This window comes from Macaca mulatta, chromosome 7, assembly GCF_049350105.2.
Source record: "Macaca mulatta isolate MMU2019108-1 chromosome 7, T2T-MMU8v2.0, whole genome shotgun sequence".
NCBI classification, from domain to species: domain Eukaryota; kingdom Metazoa; phylum Chordata; class Mammalia; order Primates; family Cercopithecidae; genus Macaca; species Macaca mulatta.
The window spans coordinates 35902609-35917622 of record NC_133412.1 but is presented as its reverse complement, the minus strand read 5'-3'; the positions used below and the strand labels follow the sequence as shown (position 1 = coordinate 35917622).

General features: G+C 36.5%; 1 protein-coding gene and 1 non-coding gene across 5 annotated transcripts in view; both read left to right on the top strand.

Moving 5' to 3' along the window:
• Nucleotides 1–10689, top strand: part of ADAM10 (ADAM metallopeptidase domain 10) — a 153612-nt gene extending 142923 nt beyond the window's left edge. For all 4 annotated transcript variants that reach the window (XM_077939493.1, XM_001097016.5, XM_028850986.2 and 1 more), the window contains 2 exons: nucleotides 6013–6139; nucleotides 8116–10689. In XM_077939493.1, the coding sequence (XP_077795619.1) occupies nucleotides 6013–6139; nucleotides 8116–8210 (222 nt within the window). In that variant the 3' untranslated portion in view covers nucleotides 8211–10689. The remainder of the gene's footprint in view (nucleotides 1–6012; nucleotides 6140–8115) is intronic.
• Nucleotides 5509–5612, top strand: LOC114680048 (small nucleolar RNA U13). Its single transcript, XR_003732122.1, has one exon. It is a non-coding gene; the product is annotated as a small nucleolar RNA U13 (small nucleolar RNA).
• Nucleotides 10690–15014: the final 4325 nt, after the last annotated feature.

The window sequence follows — 15014 nt, the reverse complement described above, 5'->3', positions numbered from 1 at the left end:
TTTTGACTTTTTACTTTATTATTGGCTATGTTTAAGTGCCTGTATTAAACATCATCTCTCTGTTTCTTATGTAGAATTATTTTCTGAGTTGAAAAACTTCTTGAGTTTTTGAAAAATGGTTGGATGTCTTCTCTTTGTCCCTAAAGTTTTGCTTAACACCCTTGTCTCTGAGATATAAGACCCTGGCAGTCAGTTTACACTCAGTAAATGTTCATTGAATGAATGACAGCTCCCCTTTCATTCAGACTAACAGGTGGGCAATTTGTGATCTTTTCTTTTGAGAGAAATGCATATTTTATATTTACTAGCCTAGTTAGTATTCCTTTCCCTGATTTTATAGTATGTTTAAAGGAGATAGCATGCAATTTAGCATTTAACTCATTCTCTTTTAAAAAAAAAACTATCAAAGGTGGCCATACTTACTCATGTTTTCAGATACACTGTTGTTTTGTTTAGTTTTTCTTGCTATCTTCTGTCTGTTGCCATGTTCCATTTCACCACACGCTAAATTCACAAAAGCTAGTATCATTGCCACTAAAACATCTCGAGCATTGGGCTTGTGATACATAGTTACCTGAAAAAATTTAGAAGAAAGCCAGGAATACTGTGCTAGAAGGAACTGGAAGTTCTCAAGGGCTTGAGTGCCATACTTTATTATATATCTGTTGATCTGAACTGGGACTAGGTTCTTTTTACCTTTGTTTTCTACAGTTTTAACCTCTATTAAATCTGGGCTTTCTGTCTCCAGTCTGCCTCTCTTACTGCCATAGTGTATACTTCTATGGTGCTTTATTTAAATCTATAGGCCAGGTACGGTAGCTTATACCTTTAATCTTAGCACTTTGGGAGGTTGAGGAGGGAGAATTGCTGGAGAACAGCAGTTGAAGACCAACCTGGACAACCTAGCAAGACCCTGTGTACGCAAATAAATAAATAAATGAATTCGCAGGGTGTGGCAGCATGTACCTTGTAGTCCCAGCTACTCAGGAGGTTCACCACAGCCCAGGGGGCAAGGCTGCAGTGAGCCATGATTGCACCATTGCATTCCAGCCTGGGCGACAGAGCAAGACCCTGTCTTTTAAAAGAAAACAAAACAAAACAAAAAAAAAACAAACCAAAGTGTGTAGGTACTAAAAAGACTATCATTAAATATATCCAAACCAGTTTTACTGTCCTATCTCTGTTGTAATGGCCTTGTCACATTATTTGTATGTGTAGGCAATCTAGAAATAATAAATGAGCTGTTAGATATGTTTCAAGGTCAGTATTTAAATACTGACTTACTTGTAATAACTAGTTCAACAGGTATTGTGTTTGTTGGCTAGGTACTGAGGTAATAGGATATAAGTCCAGGGAGCTCACAGGTCAGTTTGGGATAGAGAACACAGGCCAGAGAAACGTATCTTCAGTCTGTATGCTGTTTTCACAGAACTAGGAGAACCTATTAGGAAAAGCCTTTAAGGCGGTAACGCCAGAACTAAGTTCTTTTTTTATTTATTTTTGAAATGGAGTCTCACTCAGCCACCTAGGCTGGAGTGCAGTGGCGTAATCTCAGCTCACTGCAACCACCATCTCCCAGCTTCAAGCGGTTCTCCTGTCTCAGCCTCCCAAGTAGCTGGGATTACAGGCACCTGCCATCAGGCTTGGCTAATTTTTGTATTTTAGTACAGATGGGGTTTCACCATGTTGGCCAGGCTGGTATTGAACACCTGACCTCAGGTGATCCACCCGCCCCAGCTTCCCACAGTGCTAGGATTACAGACGTGAGCCACCATGCCTGGCCAAGCTAAGTTCTTAAGAATTAGTAGAAGTAGAGAGTACAGAAATATTTTATGGGGATAGAGCCTGTGAAAAAGTCACAGAAGTATGAATTTTGCAAAACAAACATTTTTTTCTACTTTTTTTCTTTTGAAAAGTTTGATTATTCTTTCTTTAATTGACAAACTAATACATTCAAAAGTAGGCCTTTCCCCGCGGACCCCCAGTCTTTCCAGGATGGATTTCTTGTGTATTCTTCGAAACTGTCTATACCACTCTAAGGATATATACTTTTAAAAAGGTGGAATCATATACACTTTGCTGTACTTCATCATGTGCTCAAGTTTTTGCTTTTGCTGTTTTTCCTGTCTCCTACATAATGGTCTGTCTTGGAAATCTTTGGTGGGAAGCATTCAAAGAAGGGTTTGACACAAAGGAGTAACATGGTCAGTTCCATATTTTAGGTAGCCATAACACTGATGGCCATATTTTCATAAAAATGAAAGTAAAGATGAAGGAAGGAAATATATTCAAGATGATAATGACTTTAGGAATAGATCTGTATCTCCTGTACCCAACTTGCCCATCAACCTGAGAAAGCTAGTGGGAAAACTCTTAAGCCTTTGCACTCATGAATTGGCTCACATTAGAGGTGTTGCTACTTCCCTACCAGGTGTTTGGAAATGTACGGTTGTTGTCAGAGTAACTGAAGGGGCTCTACAGGCATTTGATGGGTGGGGGCCAGAGATGCTAAACTGCATTACTCAAAATGGTCCCATAGTGTTTTGACAGACTGAGAGTGGCCTTCTACCCTGTCTTACGATAAGTAGCAGGTCTGTTATTTGAGGATGAATAAAAACAAAAAACAATAGGAGTCTATGGAATATCTATATAATAAAGGAATGGGAACATCATCCTAAAGACTAACAAGGAGAGCAGAACTCTGAACATGATTTTTATAGGAAAAAAAAAAAATCTGACAGTCTCAAGAAGTGGCTTTTAAAAAGTAGATTGTAAAGTTTTAATTTCCAAGGCAGATTCAGCCCTGTCAGCATGTTTTTTACAGTCTACACATTGTTTTAAGAAATTTCTCACAAGTTTGCCAGCATTTAAAAATAGATTTTAAATAAAAATTCCAATATATTGCTTCTCTTGAAAAATCAGATCTTTAAGCAGTAAGGTTGAATTGCATTCCACCTTACCTGCCATGTAAGCTTTTTAGTTTGCAGTCCCTGCAATAACAAGCAATGGTCGGGACAACCATGATACAGTTTTTACAGATTGAACAATAAACATGAAAATAAAGAGAAGGAAGGTGTTTGTGGGACTCTTCTGTACAGAAATTTAATCTGAGAATTAAACAAGACTGAGAAATGACAAGTATAAATCATTCCAAGTTTGATTTTAAAATTGAATATATATATATAAGTCTGTGTGTGTGCGCGTGTGTATGTATGTATGTATATATCTCTTTCCCTTTTTTGTTCCCTCTCCTTTTTTTGAAGCAGTTAATTCCTAAAGCCATTAGGTGAGCCCAAGCAAGGTAGGCATCCACGCCAAACTCAGTGGCACAGAGCAGAGTGTTGGAACCTGACCAGGTTCAGAAGGTGTGGAATGGGGAAGACTACCAGTATGGGGTTTCAGAGCCCAAGCAGAGTGAGAAGTGCACCCCTGTGGAGGAATGACTGGCATGGGATGTCAAGAGTGCAAGTAGGATGAGGAAGGTGTCTACATAGGAGGGTTAGGACTAAAAGAAACCAGGGCTTTTTGGAGAAATGGCAGATTCCAAGGCTGGGGTAGGAAAAGAACAAGATAAATCTGGAACTTCTTGTTCGGCCAGAAAGTAAGAAAGGGCTCAAAGAATGATGAGGACATGTTCAAAAAACACAATAATGTCTATAAAATAGGAAACCATGAGGGAATAAGTAAATGAATACATTGAAAGTTTGATGAAGAACAGGATATTTACATACTTCCGAATTACGTCCCTCCAAAATATTCATTGTCTACAAAAGAGAAACAAGAATCATGGTAAAATTTGGCAGATAATACCTTAAGCCAGTGATTAACATCAGCAGTAATGAAATAAAAATCACGTGTTACCTGATAGGATGCAGCGAGAACACAGCATCTGTGATATTCTTACCAAAGATGTGTGACCTGAATTTGATCACAAAGAAACACCAGAGAAACCCAAATTGAAGGATATTCCCATACAAAATAACTGCCCTGTAATCTTCAAAAGTATCAAGGTCATAAAAAACAAGGAAAGACTGGAATATTTCCAAATCAAAGGAGAGTAAAGAAACATGGTGGCTAAATATAGCACACGATTCTGAACTGGATGGTATTGGGACAAATGGCAAAACCTGAATGGGGTCTGAGGATTAAATGTTAGTAATATATCAGCCCTGATTTCCTGATTTTGGTGATTGTCTTGTTATCTAGGAAGCCACCCTTATGTTGTAGAAATTATATGCTAAAATGTTCAGGGGTAACAGCATGGTGCTAGCAACTTACTCTGAGGTGCTTCCAGATTTTTAAAAGGTTTTTGTTTTTGTTTGTTTGTTTGTTTGAGGTGGAGTCTCATTCTGTGGCCCAGGCTGGAATGCAGTGGCACAGTCTCGGGTCACCGCAACCTCTGCCTTCCGGGTTCAAGCGATTCTCCCTGCTCAGCCTCCTAAGTAGCTGGGATTACAGGCACCCGCCATCATGCCTGGCTAATTTTTGTGTTTTTAGTAGAGACCAGGTTTCACCATGTTGGCCCGGCTGGTCTCGAACTCCTGACCTCAGGTGATCCACCCGCCCCAGCCTCCCAAAGTGCTGGGAGCCACCGTGCCCGGCCTCAGGTTTTAAAAAGGTTTTTGAATTGTACTTGCAACTTTTCTTTAAGTTTGAGTTCAAAATAAAACAAATTTTTAGAAAGTAGGAAAGGCTTTATGTACACACAGAAAAAGTGGCTTGGGATATTTTGCCACAACGTGCCTTTTAATTTTAGCATTACTCTCATTAATGCTAAAATTAGCATTAGTATTACTTTAATTACATAAAGACTGCTGGAAAAAGTAAACAGTGTAGAAATGGTACCCAGTTTAAGTCCCTAAGTCATAGAAACAATCAGTAGTAACTATATATGTGTTACAATGATCTGTGTTAAATAAATGTAAAGGTTCAGTTTTAAAGTTGTAAATATTTTGTATGATGTTTATTAGTACATGTCTTAAAACAAAGTTTGAATATTTGGAATTGCAAAATATAATTTGAGACTAGACACATTAATTTTCCTATAAATTTATCAATAATTTTTGAAGGTTTTTCTGTTTGGCTAATTTATTTGTTTAATATAGTTGAGTTTAAAAGTGAAGTTTTGGTTTCTTCTAAGACTGGATGAACTTTGCCTGTTGCTAAAATATATATCTTCTTCCACCTTTCATATTTAAAATTAAAGATAGTTAATCTATAAACTAATGAATAAAATAAAGATATTATATATAATATAATGAAAACTAGTGTACATAAAAAGTAATTTCATAACTAGTCCGAGTCTCAGATTCCAAATGAAATAGAAGAGGAAAAGGGTGTCTCAAAAGAGATAGAATTTCAGTCTTAACTTTGATAATTAGAAAGCAATATAGGTTAAAGAGTAATTTTAAAATCTATTCACTAGCAGAATTTAAAGCAAGTTACATGCTTTCTAAGCCATGGAAAGTATAAATGCAAACAAAACATAGTCTGTAAGAGTAAGAGGAGATCCTTTTGTAGTTCATAAGTGTGATGATTGGCTTTGCACACTCTTATGTAAGATGTGCCTCCCTCAAACCTTGTTAGGGCATTGTCACATTACCCATTTGAGGGAGAAAAAAGAGTAAGGGGAAAACACAAAGGAAATATAAACCAGAAAATATTTAATAACGTGGGAAAATACAATATAACTATATGCAAGATGACCCCAGTTTTGTATTTGTGTTCATGTGTATGACAAATGTCATTATATGTAGAAAAGAGACTGAAAAAAATCAGATTGAGCAGTTTCCTCTATGAGATGAAATTATGGGTGATTTCCATTTTCTCCTTTAAACTTTTTTTTTTAAATTTAAACAATATACATGTGCAAATATCTAACATATGTATACAACTCCTAAACAAATTTTCTTTAAAAATTACAATATACTGTGTTCTATCTTTTAAATACTATAAAAGATATTCTAAAATATTTTGTAGATTTTTTCAGTGGAAAAATCTGTTTATTTCTAGGCTCATTGGTGGGCAGTATTACTTATGGGAATTGCTCTGATCATGCTAATGGCTGGATTTATTAAGATATGCAGTGTTCACACTCCAAGTAGTAATCCAAAGTTGCCTCCTCCTAAACCACTTCCAGGTAAGAATATTTGAGCAAGATACATGTTTATGTAACTCAGAATTGTTTAGCAGGTAGAATTGAATTATAAATGAGTCTTTAGTAACTAATGTTATAGTACTTTCTCCTTAAGAATGGGATTATTGGATGAATGATTTAGTTGATATTTGTGTGATTTTTGTCAATCCAGTCTGGCCAGTGACTGCTAAGTTAATGCTAATTTATCTGAATGTCTGAATATTTAGAACTAGAAATTTTAAATTTTGCTTGGTATTTGTTTTCTTGGTTATATATATACATATATATATTCTAACTATCTAACATCTATACATACATATACATATATATATATTCTAACATCTTGTCATGATTATGGTAAACTACTTTGAAATTATTGATCTTTCTATTCTAATAGTTGTGCTTTTCATATTGTTGTCCTTCCTCCCCTTCCATCTTCCCTTTCTCCCACCCTCCCTTCCTTCTTTTTCTTTTTCTTTCTTTCACTATGTTGCCCAGGCTGTACTTAATCCAGAGCTCAAGCAATCCTCCCCGCCTGAGCCTCCTAAGTAGCTGGGACTGCGGGCACGTGCACTGCACCCAGCTCTCTTACTGTTTTTACTGTTTGTGCTCTTGAAATATTTTCTGGCACATAAGCTTATTTTCCCCCAGGGTGATGCTTATGGGGAAATACAGATCCCAGTCTGTGGGAAAGTCTTAGAGTAGAGGATTCATTCACCAGATAAGCATAGTCAAGTATTCTCCATTCCTGAAAACAACTCTTTAGTTCTGGTCTCCACCTTTTTCCTCTCAGGGAGACATAGCATGAGGAAGGACCCTCTTTAGATGAGCTGTGGGCATTGGAAGGAGAAAAGGATAGGAAATAAACCCTTCGTATTGTTTAGTCCCCTCTGTTTATCCCTCCCCCTCTCCAAGGTATTTGTAGCTATTCTCTACAGGTGTGGGGACAGACATTGTCTCAGGGCAGCGGCAGGGGAGAACCAGAGCTAAATGACAGCAGTTCCCTCTCCTGCCGCTCTCAGACTTCTCATAAAGTGTCTTGCCTCAGGCAAATCCACTACCTTACACAAAGTAGTTCAAAACTAGATTTCTTATGCTTTTTCCCTGTTTTCCCTCAGTTGTTCACCTGCACTTACCTGTCTGGAGCAAGATGGCCAATACTCGTGCTAGGACAGTATCTTAGTGAGAATTAGAGAAAATTTGATTTTTACGTCATTGCTTTTCTTAAATGCACAATGTTAGTTAGCACTCTGGAACTTACGTTAGTATTTAAGGAAGTTCTAAGGGCCACATGACACTTTTTAGATACTGTTACCAATTGTCTCATTCAGTGAAACATTTTATGTGTATATTAATTTCATTTTAAATAGCACCTTTAAAAGCTTAGAAAACTAGCTGTCATTTATTGAACTCTCACAAAAAGCATTAAACATTTTTATATGAATTATATAATCTTTACAACAGGCTATATACATTAATTATCATCCCTGTTTTACAGTGTAGGCATCTGAGTCTCAGGTTAAGGCGTTTGCTCAAAGACACTTAGTAATTCCCTCATATGGATTCCATCCACAGAATCTGTGATATTAATCTAGATTAATCTAATACATGTGGCTGTTGAGCACTGAAATGTTGCTAGTTTCCATTGAAATGTGCTGTTTTAATTAAGATACATGCCAGAGTTTGAAGATTTAGTATAAAAAATGAAATATTTTGTTAGTAATTTTTTATATTGATTACATATTGAAATAACACTTTGGCTATGTTAATTTAAATAAAATAAAAAATATTATTAAAATTATTTCACCTTTTAAACTTTTTTGTTATGGCTGTCAGAAGCTTTTAAATTACATTGGGTGGCCCATATTATTGGACCAGCACTGAACTAAAACCTTTCTTCCTGAAACAGCAGCTTTGCTTTTAAAGATTGAAAAGCTCATGATAAATAAATCTGTTTTGCTTTTGTTTGTGGCTCACAGGCACTTTAAAGAGGAGGAGACCTCCACAGCCCATTCAGCAACCCCAGCGTCAGCGGCCCCGAGAGAGTTATCAAATGGGACACATGAGACGCTAACTGCAGCTTTTGCCTTGGTTCTTCCTAGTGCCTACAATGGGAAAACTTCACTCCAAAGAGAAACCTATTAAGTCATCATCTCCAAACTAAACCCTCACAAGTAACAGTTGAAGAAAAAGTGGCAAGAGATCATGTCCTCAGACCAGGTGGAATTACTTAAATTTTAAAGTCTGAAAATTCCAATTTGGGGGTGGGAGGTGGAAAAGGAACCCAATTTTCTTATGAACAGATATTTTTAACTTAATGGCACAAAGTCTTAGAATATTATTATGTGCCCCGTGTTCCCTGTTCTTCGTTGCTGCATTTTCTCCACTTGCAGGCAAACTTGGCTCTCAATAAACTTTTACCACAAATTGAAATACATATATTTTTTTCAACTGCCAATCAAGGCTAGGAGGCTCGACCACCTCAACATTGGAGACATCACTTGCCAATGTACATACCTTGTTATATGCAGACATGTATTTCTTATGTACACTGTACTTCTGTGTGCAATTGTAAACAGAAATTGCAATATGGATGTTTCTTTGTATTATAAAATTTTTCCGCTCTTAATGAAAAATTACTGTTTAATTGACATACTCAGGATAACAGAGAATGGTGGTATTCAGTGGTCCAGGATTCTGTAATGCTTTACACAGGCAGTTTTGAAATGAAAATCAATTTACCTTTTTCTTATGATGGAGTTGGTTTTGATACTCATTTTTTTCTTTATCACATGGCTGCTACGGGCACAAGTGACTATGCTGAAGAACACAGTTAAGTGTTGTGCAAACTGGACATAGCAGCATATACTACTTCAAAGTTCATGATGTAGATGTCTGGTTTCTGCTTACGTCTTTTAAACTTTCTAATTCAATTCCATTTTTCAATTGATAGGTGAAATTTTATTCATGCTTTGATAGAAATTATGTCAATGAAATGATTCTTTTTATTTGTAGCCTACTTATTTGTGTTTTTCATATATCTGAAATATGCTAATTATGTTTTCTGTCTGATATGGAAAAGAAAAGCTGTGTCTTGGCCGGGCGCGGTAGCTCAAGCCTGTAATCCCAGCACTTTGGGAGGCTGAGACGGGCGGATCACGAGGTCAGGAGATCGAGACCATCCTGGCTAACATGGTGAAACCCCGTCTCTACTAAAAAATAAAAAAAAAACTAGCCGGGTGAGGTGGCGGGCGCCTGTAGTCCCAGCTACTCGGGAGGCTGAGGCAGGAGAATGGCGTAGACCCGGGAGGCGGAGCTTGCAGTGAGCTGAGATGCGGCCACTGCACTCCAGCCTGGGAGACAGAGCGAAACTCCGCCTCAAAAAAAAAAAAAAAAAAAAAAAAAAGCTGTGTCTTTATCAAAATATTTGAAGAGTTTTTTCAGCATATCATCACTGATCATTGGTAACCACTAAAGATGAGTAATTTGCTTAAGTAGTAGTTAAAATTGTAGATAGGCCTTCTGACATTTTTTTTCCTAAAATTTTTAACAGCATTGAAGGTGAAACAGCACAATGTCCCATTCCAAATTTATTTTTGAAACAGATGTAAATAATTGGCATTTTAAAGAAAGAGAAAGCAAAAACATTTAATGTATTAACAGGCTTATTGCTATGCAGGAAATAGAAGGGGCATTACAAAAACTGAAGCTTGTGACATATTTATTGCTTCTGTTTTCCAACTACATCACTTCAATTAGAAGTAAAGCTATGATTTTCCTGACTTCACATAGGAGGCAAATTTAGAGAAAGTTGTAAAGATTTCTATGTTTTGGGTTTTTTTTTTTTTCCTTTTTTTTTTAAGAGTATAAGGTTTACACAATCATTCTCATAATGTGACGCAAGCCAGCAAGGCCAAAAATGCTAGAGAAAATAATGGGATCTCTTCCTTGTAAACTTGTACAGTATGTGGTGACTTTTTCAAAATACAGCTTTTTGTACATGATTTAGAGACAAATTTTGTACATGAAACCCCAGATAGACTATAAATAATTCTAAACAAACAAGTAGGTAGATATGTATGTAATTGCTTTTAAATCATTTAAATGCCTTTGTTTTTGGACTGTGCAAAGGTTGGAAGTGGGTTTGCATTTCTAAAATGGTGACTTTTATTCTGCAAGAGTTCTTAGTAACTTCTTGAGTGGTAGACTTTGGAACATGTAAATTTTTTGCTTGTAATGTTATCCTGTGGTAGGGTTTTGGCAGGTACATACACTGCCCTATTTTATTTTGAGTCTAAGTTAAATGTTTTCTGAAAAGAGATACATGCACTGAACTCTTTCCACTGCGAAACAAGATGTGGTAAAATAAAAGGATCAAGAAAAATGAGATCTAATACTACTGTCAGTTTTAATGTCCACTGTGTTTTATACAGTATCTTTTTTTGTTCACTTTGGAAATTTTTACTAAAAATTGCAAAAAATAAAGTATTGTGCAAAGATGTAAGGTTTTTTGAAACTTGAAATGCATTAATAAATAGACTTGATTAAATCAACTTGAAGGTTCTATACTCTTTGAACTTGTGAGAACTATCACAGGAAGCTTCCCACAAGGCAGGTTTTCTTACAGTTGTCTCTTCCTGCAAAAGTATAGATTATCTTTATCTTAACACCCAACTAATCTCAACTGCATTACGTTGTTTCTAATCAATATTCAGTGCTTGTCTTGGTGGAAGAGGTGAGTCATTTTGAAAACTTATGGTATTGTTTATATGTGTTTTTCAAAGTTTTTAATGCTAAGTACCTCATTTATTTTAAAAAGCCTGGTTTAATGATAAGTCTATTTAAAATTTTGAGCCAGCATTTTTCTGTTCATAGCAAATGTGGAGCGAATTGACATTTCAGTGTTATCTAGAAAAGGAATTGTAAGCCCATAATAGTTCCCTGCATGGGGTAATCTGCTTCAAATTCTTTTTTCTGTCAAGGTTAGCTATACTTGTTGAATGAGTAAATATGTAATACTTTGTGAATTACTTTGTTAATTTAGGAGCATCAAATGTATATTATGTTTAGTTATTTATGAAACTCTCAATATTGATTAATTTGGGTAATTATAAATTAGTTATTTTTACTTACAATCGAATGCTTAAATTCTGTTTACAGTCCGTCCTCTCTCCCTCCTTCTCTCCCTCCCCAGTTTTACAAATTCAGACACCAATTCACAGACAAAATCAGAAATAAGATAAATTTATTAATTGCTTCTGGATTTAGCATTCCCTGTAGTGTCAGCCAATGTCATGTGGTTTGGGGAAGCATTTATTTAAGTAAATGACAACTTTCTCTGATCAGTCTTGTTTTGTGAGGTGTCTTCAACACTTTGTGCTTTGGGTACTTTGTTTTTGTCACAGTCTTAGAATAGTGAAATCTGATTTGTCCAAGCTGAGCAAACTACTCGACCCTAAGTCCTTGTATTTGTCCCTGTAGTAAGACCTAATTATTATTATTTCTCAAAGCTATCCTTGGCAGCTGTGAAATTTCAGGGGCTTGTGCATGAGAATATTTTCCTATTAAGTATTTCTAATTGAAAGTATCAGAGTGTCAAGCATTACAAACCTGGACAGTTCACTTTCAGGAGTACCAGAAGAGATATTCATTATCCATATTTAAAGGGTTAAGGTCTCCCAAAACCAGGGTGCAAGCCAGATGTAGTTTTAAAGCAGCTGCCAGGGACAGTTCATCTTTAGAGAAGTCACTAAAGTTGTAACAAATTTTAGTTTCCCCAAAACCACTTTGACCTTCTTAGAAACTAGAAGGATGATTGCTTTGCCCCGCAGAAGACAACTTCAGTTTCAGCATCTCTCGTGTTATGTTCTTGATTAAAAACAACTTCCATTTGATATACTTTTCCCTTTATTGCCTGTTTAGTTTTTTCACTATTATTTCTGTATTCAACTCTTTATATGATTAGGATGCAAATTTAGCCCTTCTGTTTTATATTGCTATATTGTTTGTGTGTCTTAGATATATACATACATGTACTATTTTCAGTAGAAATTCGTGTATTTTATAATTGATAAGCTCTTCCGAGCATCTCTTGTCCTATAAAAAGCAACAGGATGCTAGGTAAAATGGAGCGTTGAGCAAAATACTGATTAGTTTTTGGTTTTTCCTGAAATCTACACTAAAGTGATAGGGTGTGGGGGTAATCCAACAGGGACAAGTTGAATTGAACAAGAACAAAATTTTGGAAACTTGGAAGCAGATGAAGGAGTACTGTGGATTTGGGAGACCCAGGGAAGTCAAATCCTAAACCAGCAGTGGGAACACAAGAGAATGGTGTAGTTTGCACTGTTGAGATTTGGGTACCTGGCAGGGCTGGGCGCGGTGGCTCACACCTGTAATCCCAGCACTTTGGGAGGCCGAGGCGGGTGGATCACTTGAGGTCAGGAGTTCGAGACCAGCCTGGCCAACATGGTGAAACCCTGTCTCTACTAAAAATACAGCTGGGCGTGGTGACACATGCCTGTAATCCCAACTACTCAGGAGTCAGAGGCAGGAGATTTCTGAACCCAGGAGGCAAGAGGCTGCAGTGAGCCGCGGTTGCGCCATTGCACTCCAGCCTGGGTGACAGAGCAAGAAAAAAATGGATATCTGGCCTTCGTGACTTTTTTCCATGTGTGTGACAAAAACATAATATGCACACTTTTGTAACCCACCTTTCTTATTTAACAGTACCTTGATATTGTATATCACATTAATTACTGTGAATATTTATATGGCTGCATTGTATGTTTTCTTTTAATTAGCCAGTTTCCCGTTGTTTGGACATTTAGGTTCCACATTATTTATTATTTTAAACAATTCTAAAGAATTTTAAATGATTCTTAGGAAAATCCTCAGCCTAATAATAATATTAATTCCTAAAAGTGGAATTGTTGGGGTAAAGGTTTTTTGAGGGTCATTGATAAAAATGATGGTACTGTCTCCCAGATAGATGTACCAAGTTATACTCCCACAATTAAAAAATATATATATATTAAAAAATCAGAGTCCCATCCTTAGAAATCCACATATATGCAGCCACATGAATTTGTTGGAAACAATAATAGAAGACTCATGCTTAATTAAGTTGATTAGCTTTAGACATAATTCAAATGAAAGTCAAATTGAGTGCCCTAATTGTGGTCTCTGAGTACCATTTTTCTTCAAGGGAAGCAGACTCCTTTGGATAAATCACTAATTCCCCTGTAAGAAAGAAATGTACAAGGAGAGCCTGGGAAACGTTCTTTTGTACCAGATCAGAAAGATTCAGGAGGCACCTTAGAAGTTACCACTGGCCAAAGCTGAGATAACTTTAGCATCGGCAAGGATAGTATCTGCAAGAGATTGAAACTCATAGGATTATGTTGAACTCCATGAGTTAATAATGGTAGTGGACAGAATTATAGTCACTGTTGGGATATGCTTTTAAAGACATTCCAGGTGATAAGAGAAATGATAGAATTAGGATATCACCATTTTACCCCCCAACAATTAATGGATCTAGACAATAATCACCAGTGACTGCTAACCTCACAAAGAGAGCAATCAGATTTTGTGCCTCCTAATGGAAGGACATATACCACCTGTGAAGCAGTTCTGCCAAAAGTCACATCTGATCATGATGAAGCCTCTGGATCTAACTATCCCTTCATTAGAAATAAGGGGACAGAGGGACAAATAATATACAAGGGACTCAATCAGCAAAATCCACACTCTGGAAAACTACAAGACAAATGGCCCTGCTGCTTCAACGACAGAAATGCAAAGAGAAAAGACAACGATGGGTTAAAGGAGACTTAAGAGATATATCTATCAAGACAATTTATGGACTTAATTTGGATACTGATTTGAACAAACTGTTGAGACCATTGGAAAAATGTGAAAAGTGGATATTTGATATTAGGGTTTTTAATTATCTTTGGGTGTGATGATGGTATTGTTACTTTTTTTAAAGGACCCCTTTTAGAGATGCAAATTGAAACACTTAAAAATGAAATATGTATAAGTTTTTGTTTAAAAATAAGGATTGAAGTTGGCTAGTGTGTTTGGATATAGTTGAAACAGGATTGGCTGTGAGCTGATAATTATTGAAGCTGGGTGATAGGCACTTGGGGATTTATTATACTATTTTCTCTACCTGTGTTTATATTTGAAATTTTTCATAAAAGTTTTTAAAATGTGGCCGGGCATGATGGCTCTCGCCTGTAATCCCAACACTTTGGGAGGCCAAGGTGGGAGGATCACTTGAACTCAGGAGTTAGAGACCAGCAAAATAGTGAGACTCTACATCTCAAAGAAAAAAAAAAGTGTTTTAAATGTGAATCAAATTCATATAGAAGCTGATTCGTTACTGTTTTTATTTTAGCAGTACTTCATGATAATGACCTGTATTCATAATGATTTTCATAATGATTGTTTTAGTGGAATTAAACTTGAACCAGTCAAGCTAACATAATTAATTATATTCTGCTCCAGTTACAATGAATAATTAATTGATTTCAACTGCTAGGGTAAACTCTTGAAGCTATCAGTCATCCAGCAATCTTAGCAAGCAGGCCATTGGTTCCCTGTTTGCTTTCTCTCTCTCTCTCTCTCTCTCTCTCTCTCTCTCTCTCTCTCTCTCTCTCTCTCTCTCTCTCTCTCTGTCTGTTGTAGGGCTTGCTAACTACTTAAGTAAAATATTTGTTTTCTGTTAAACATGTCAGGGAGTATGGTCAGCTTATCCACATTAAGCCTGTGTGTCCCAAGTTGGAGTAAATGTTAAGTAACTCAGTACAATAAACTAGATTCTTCTACCCTTTCTTGTTTAAATGATCATGTTCCCTGGAGGTGGAAATAG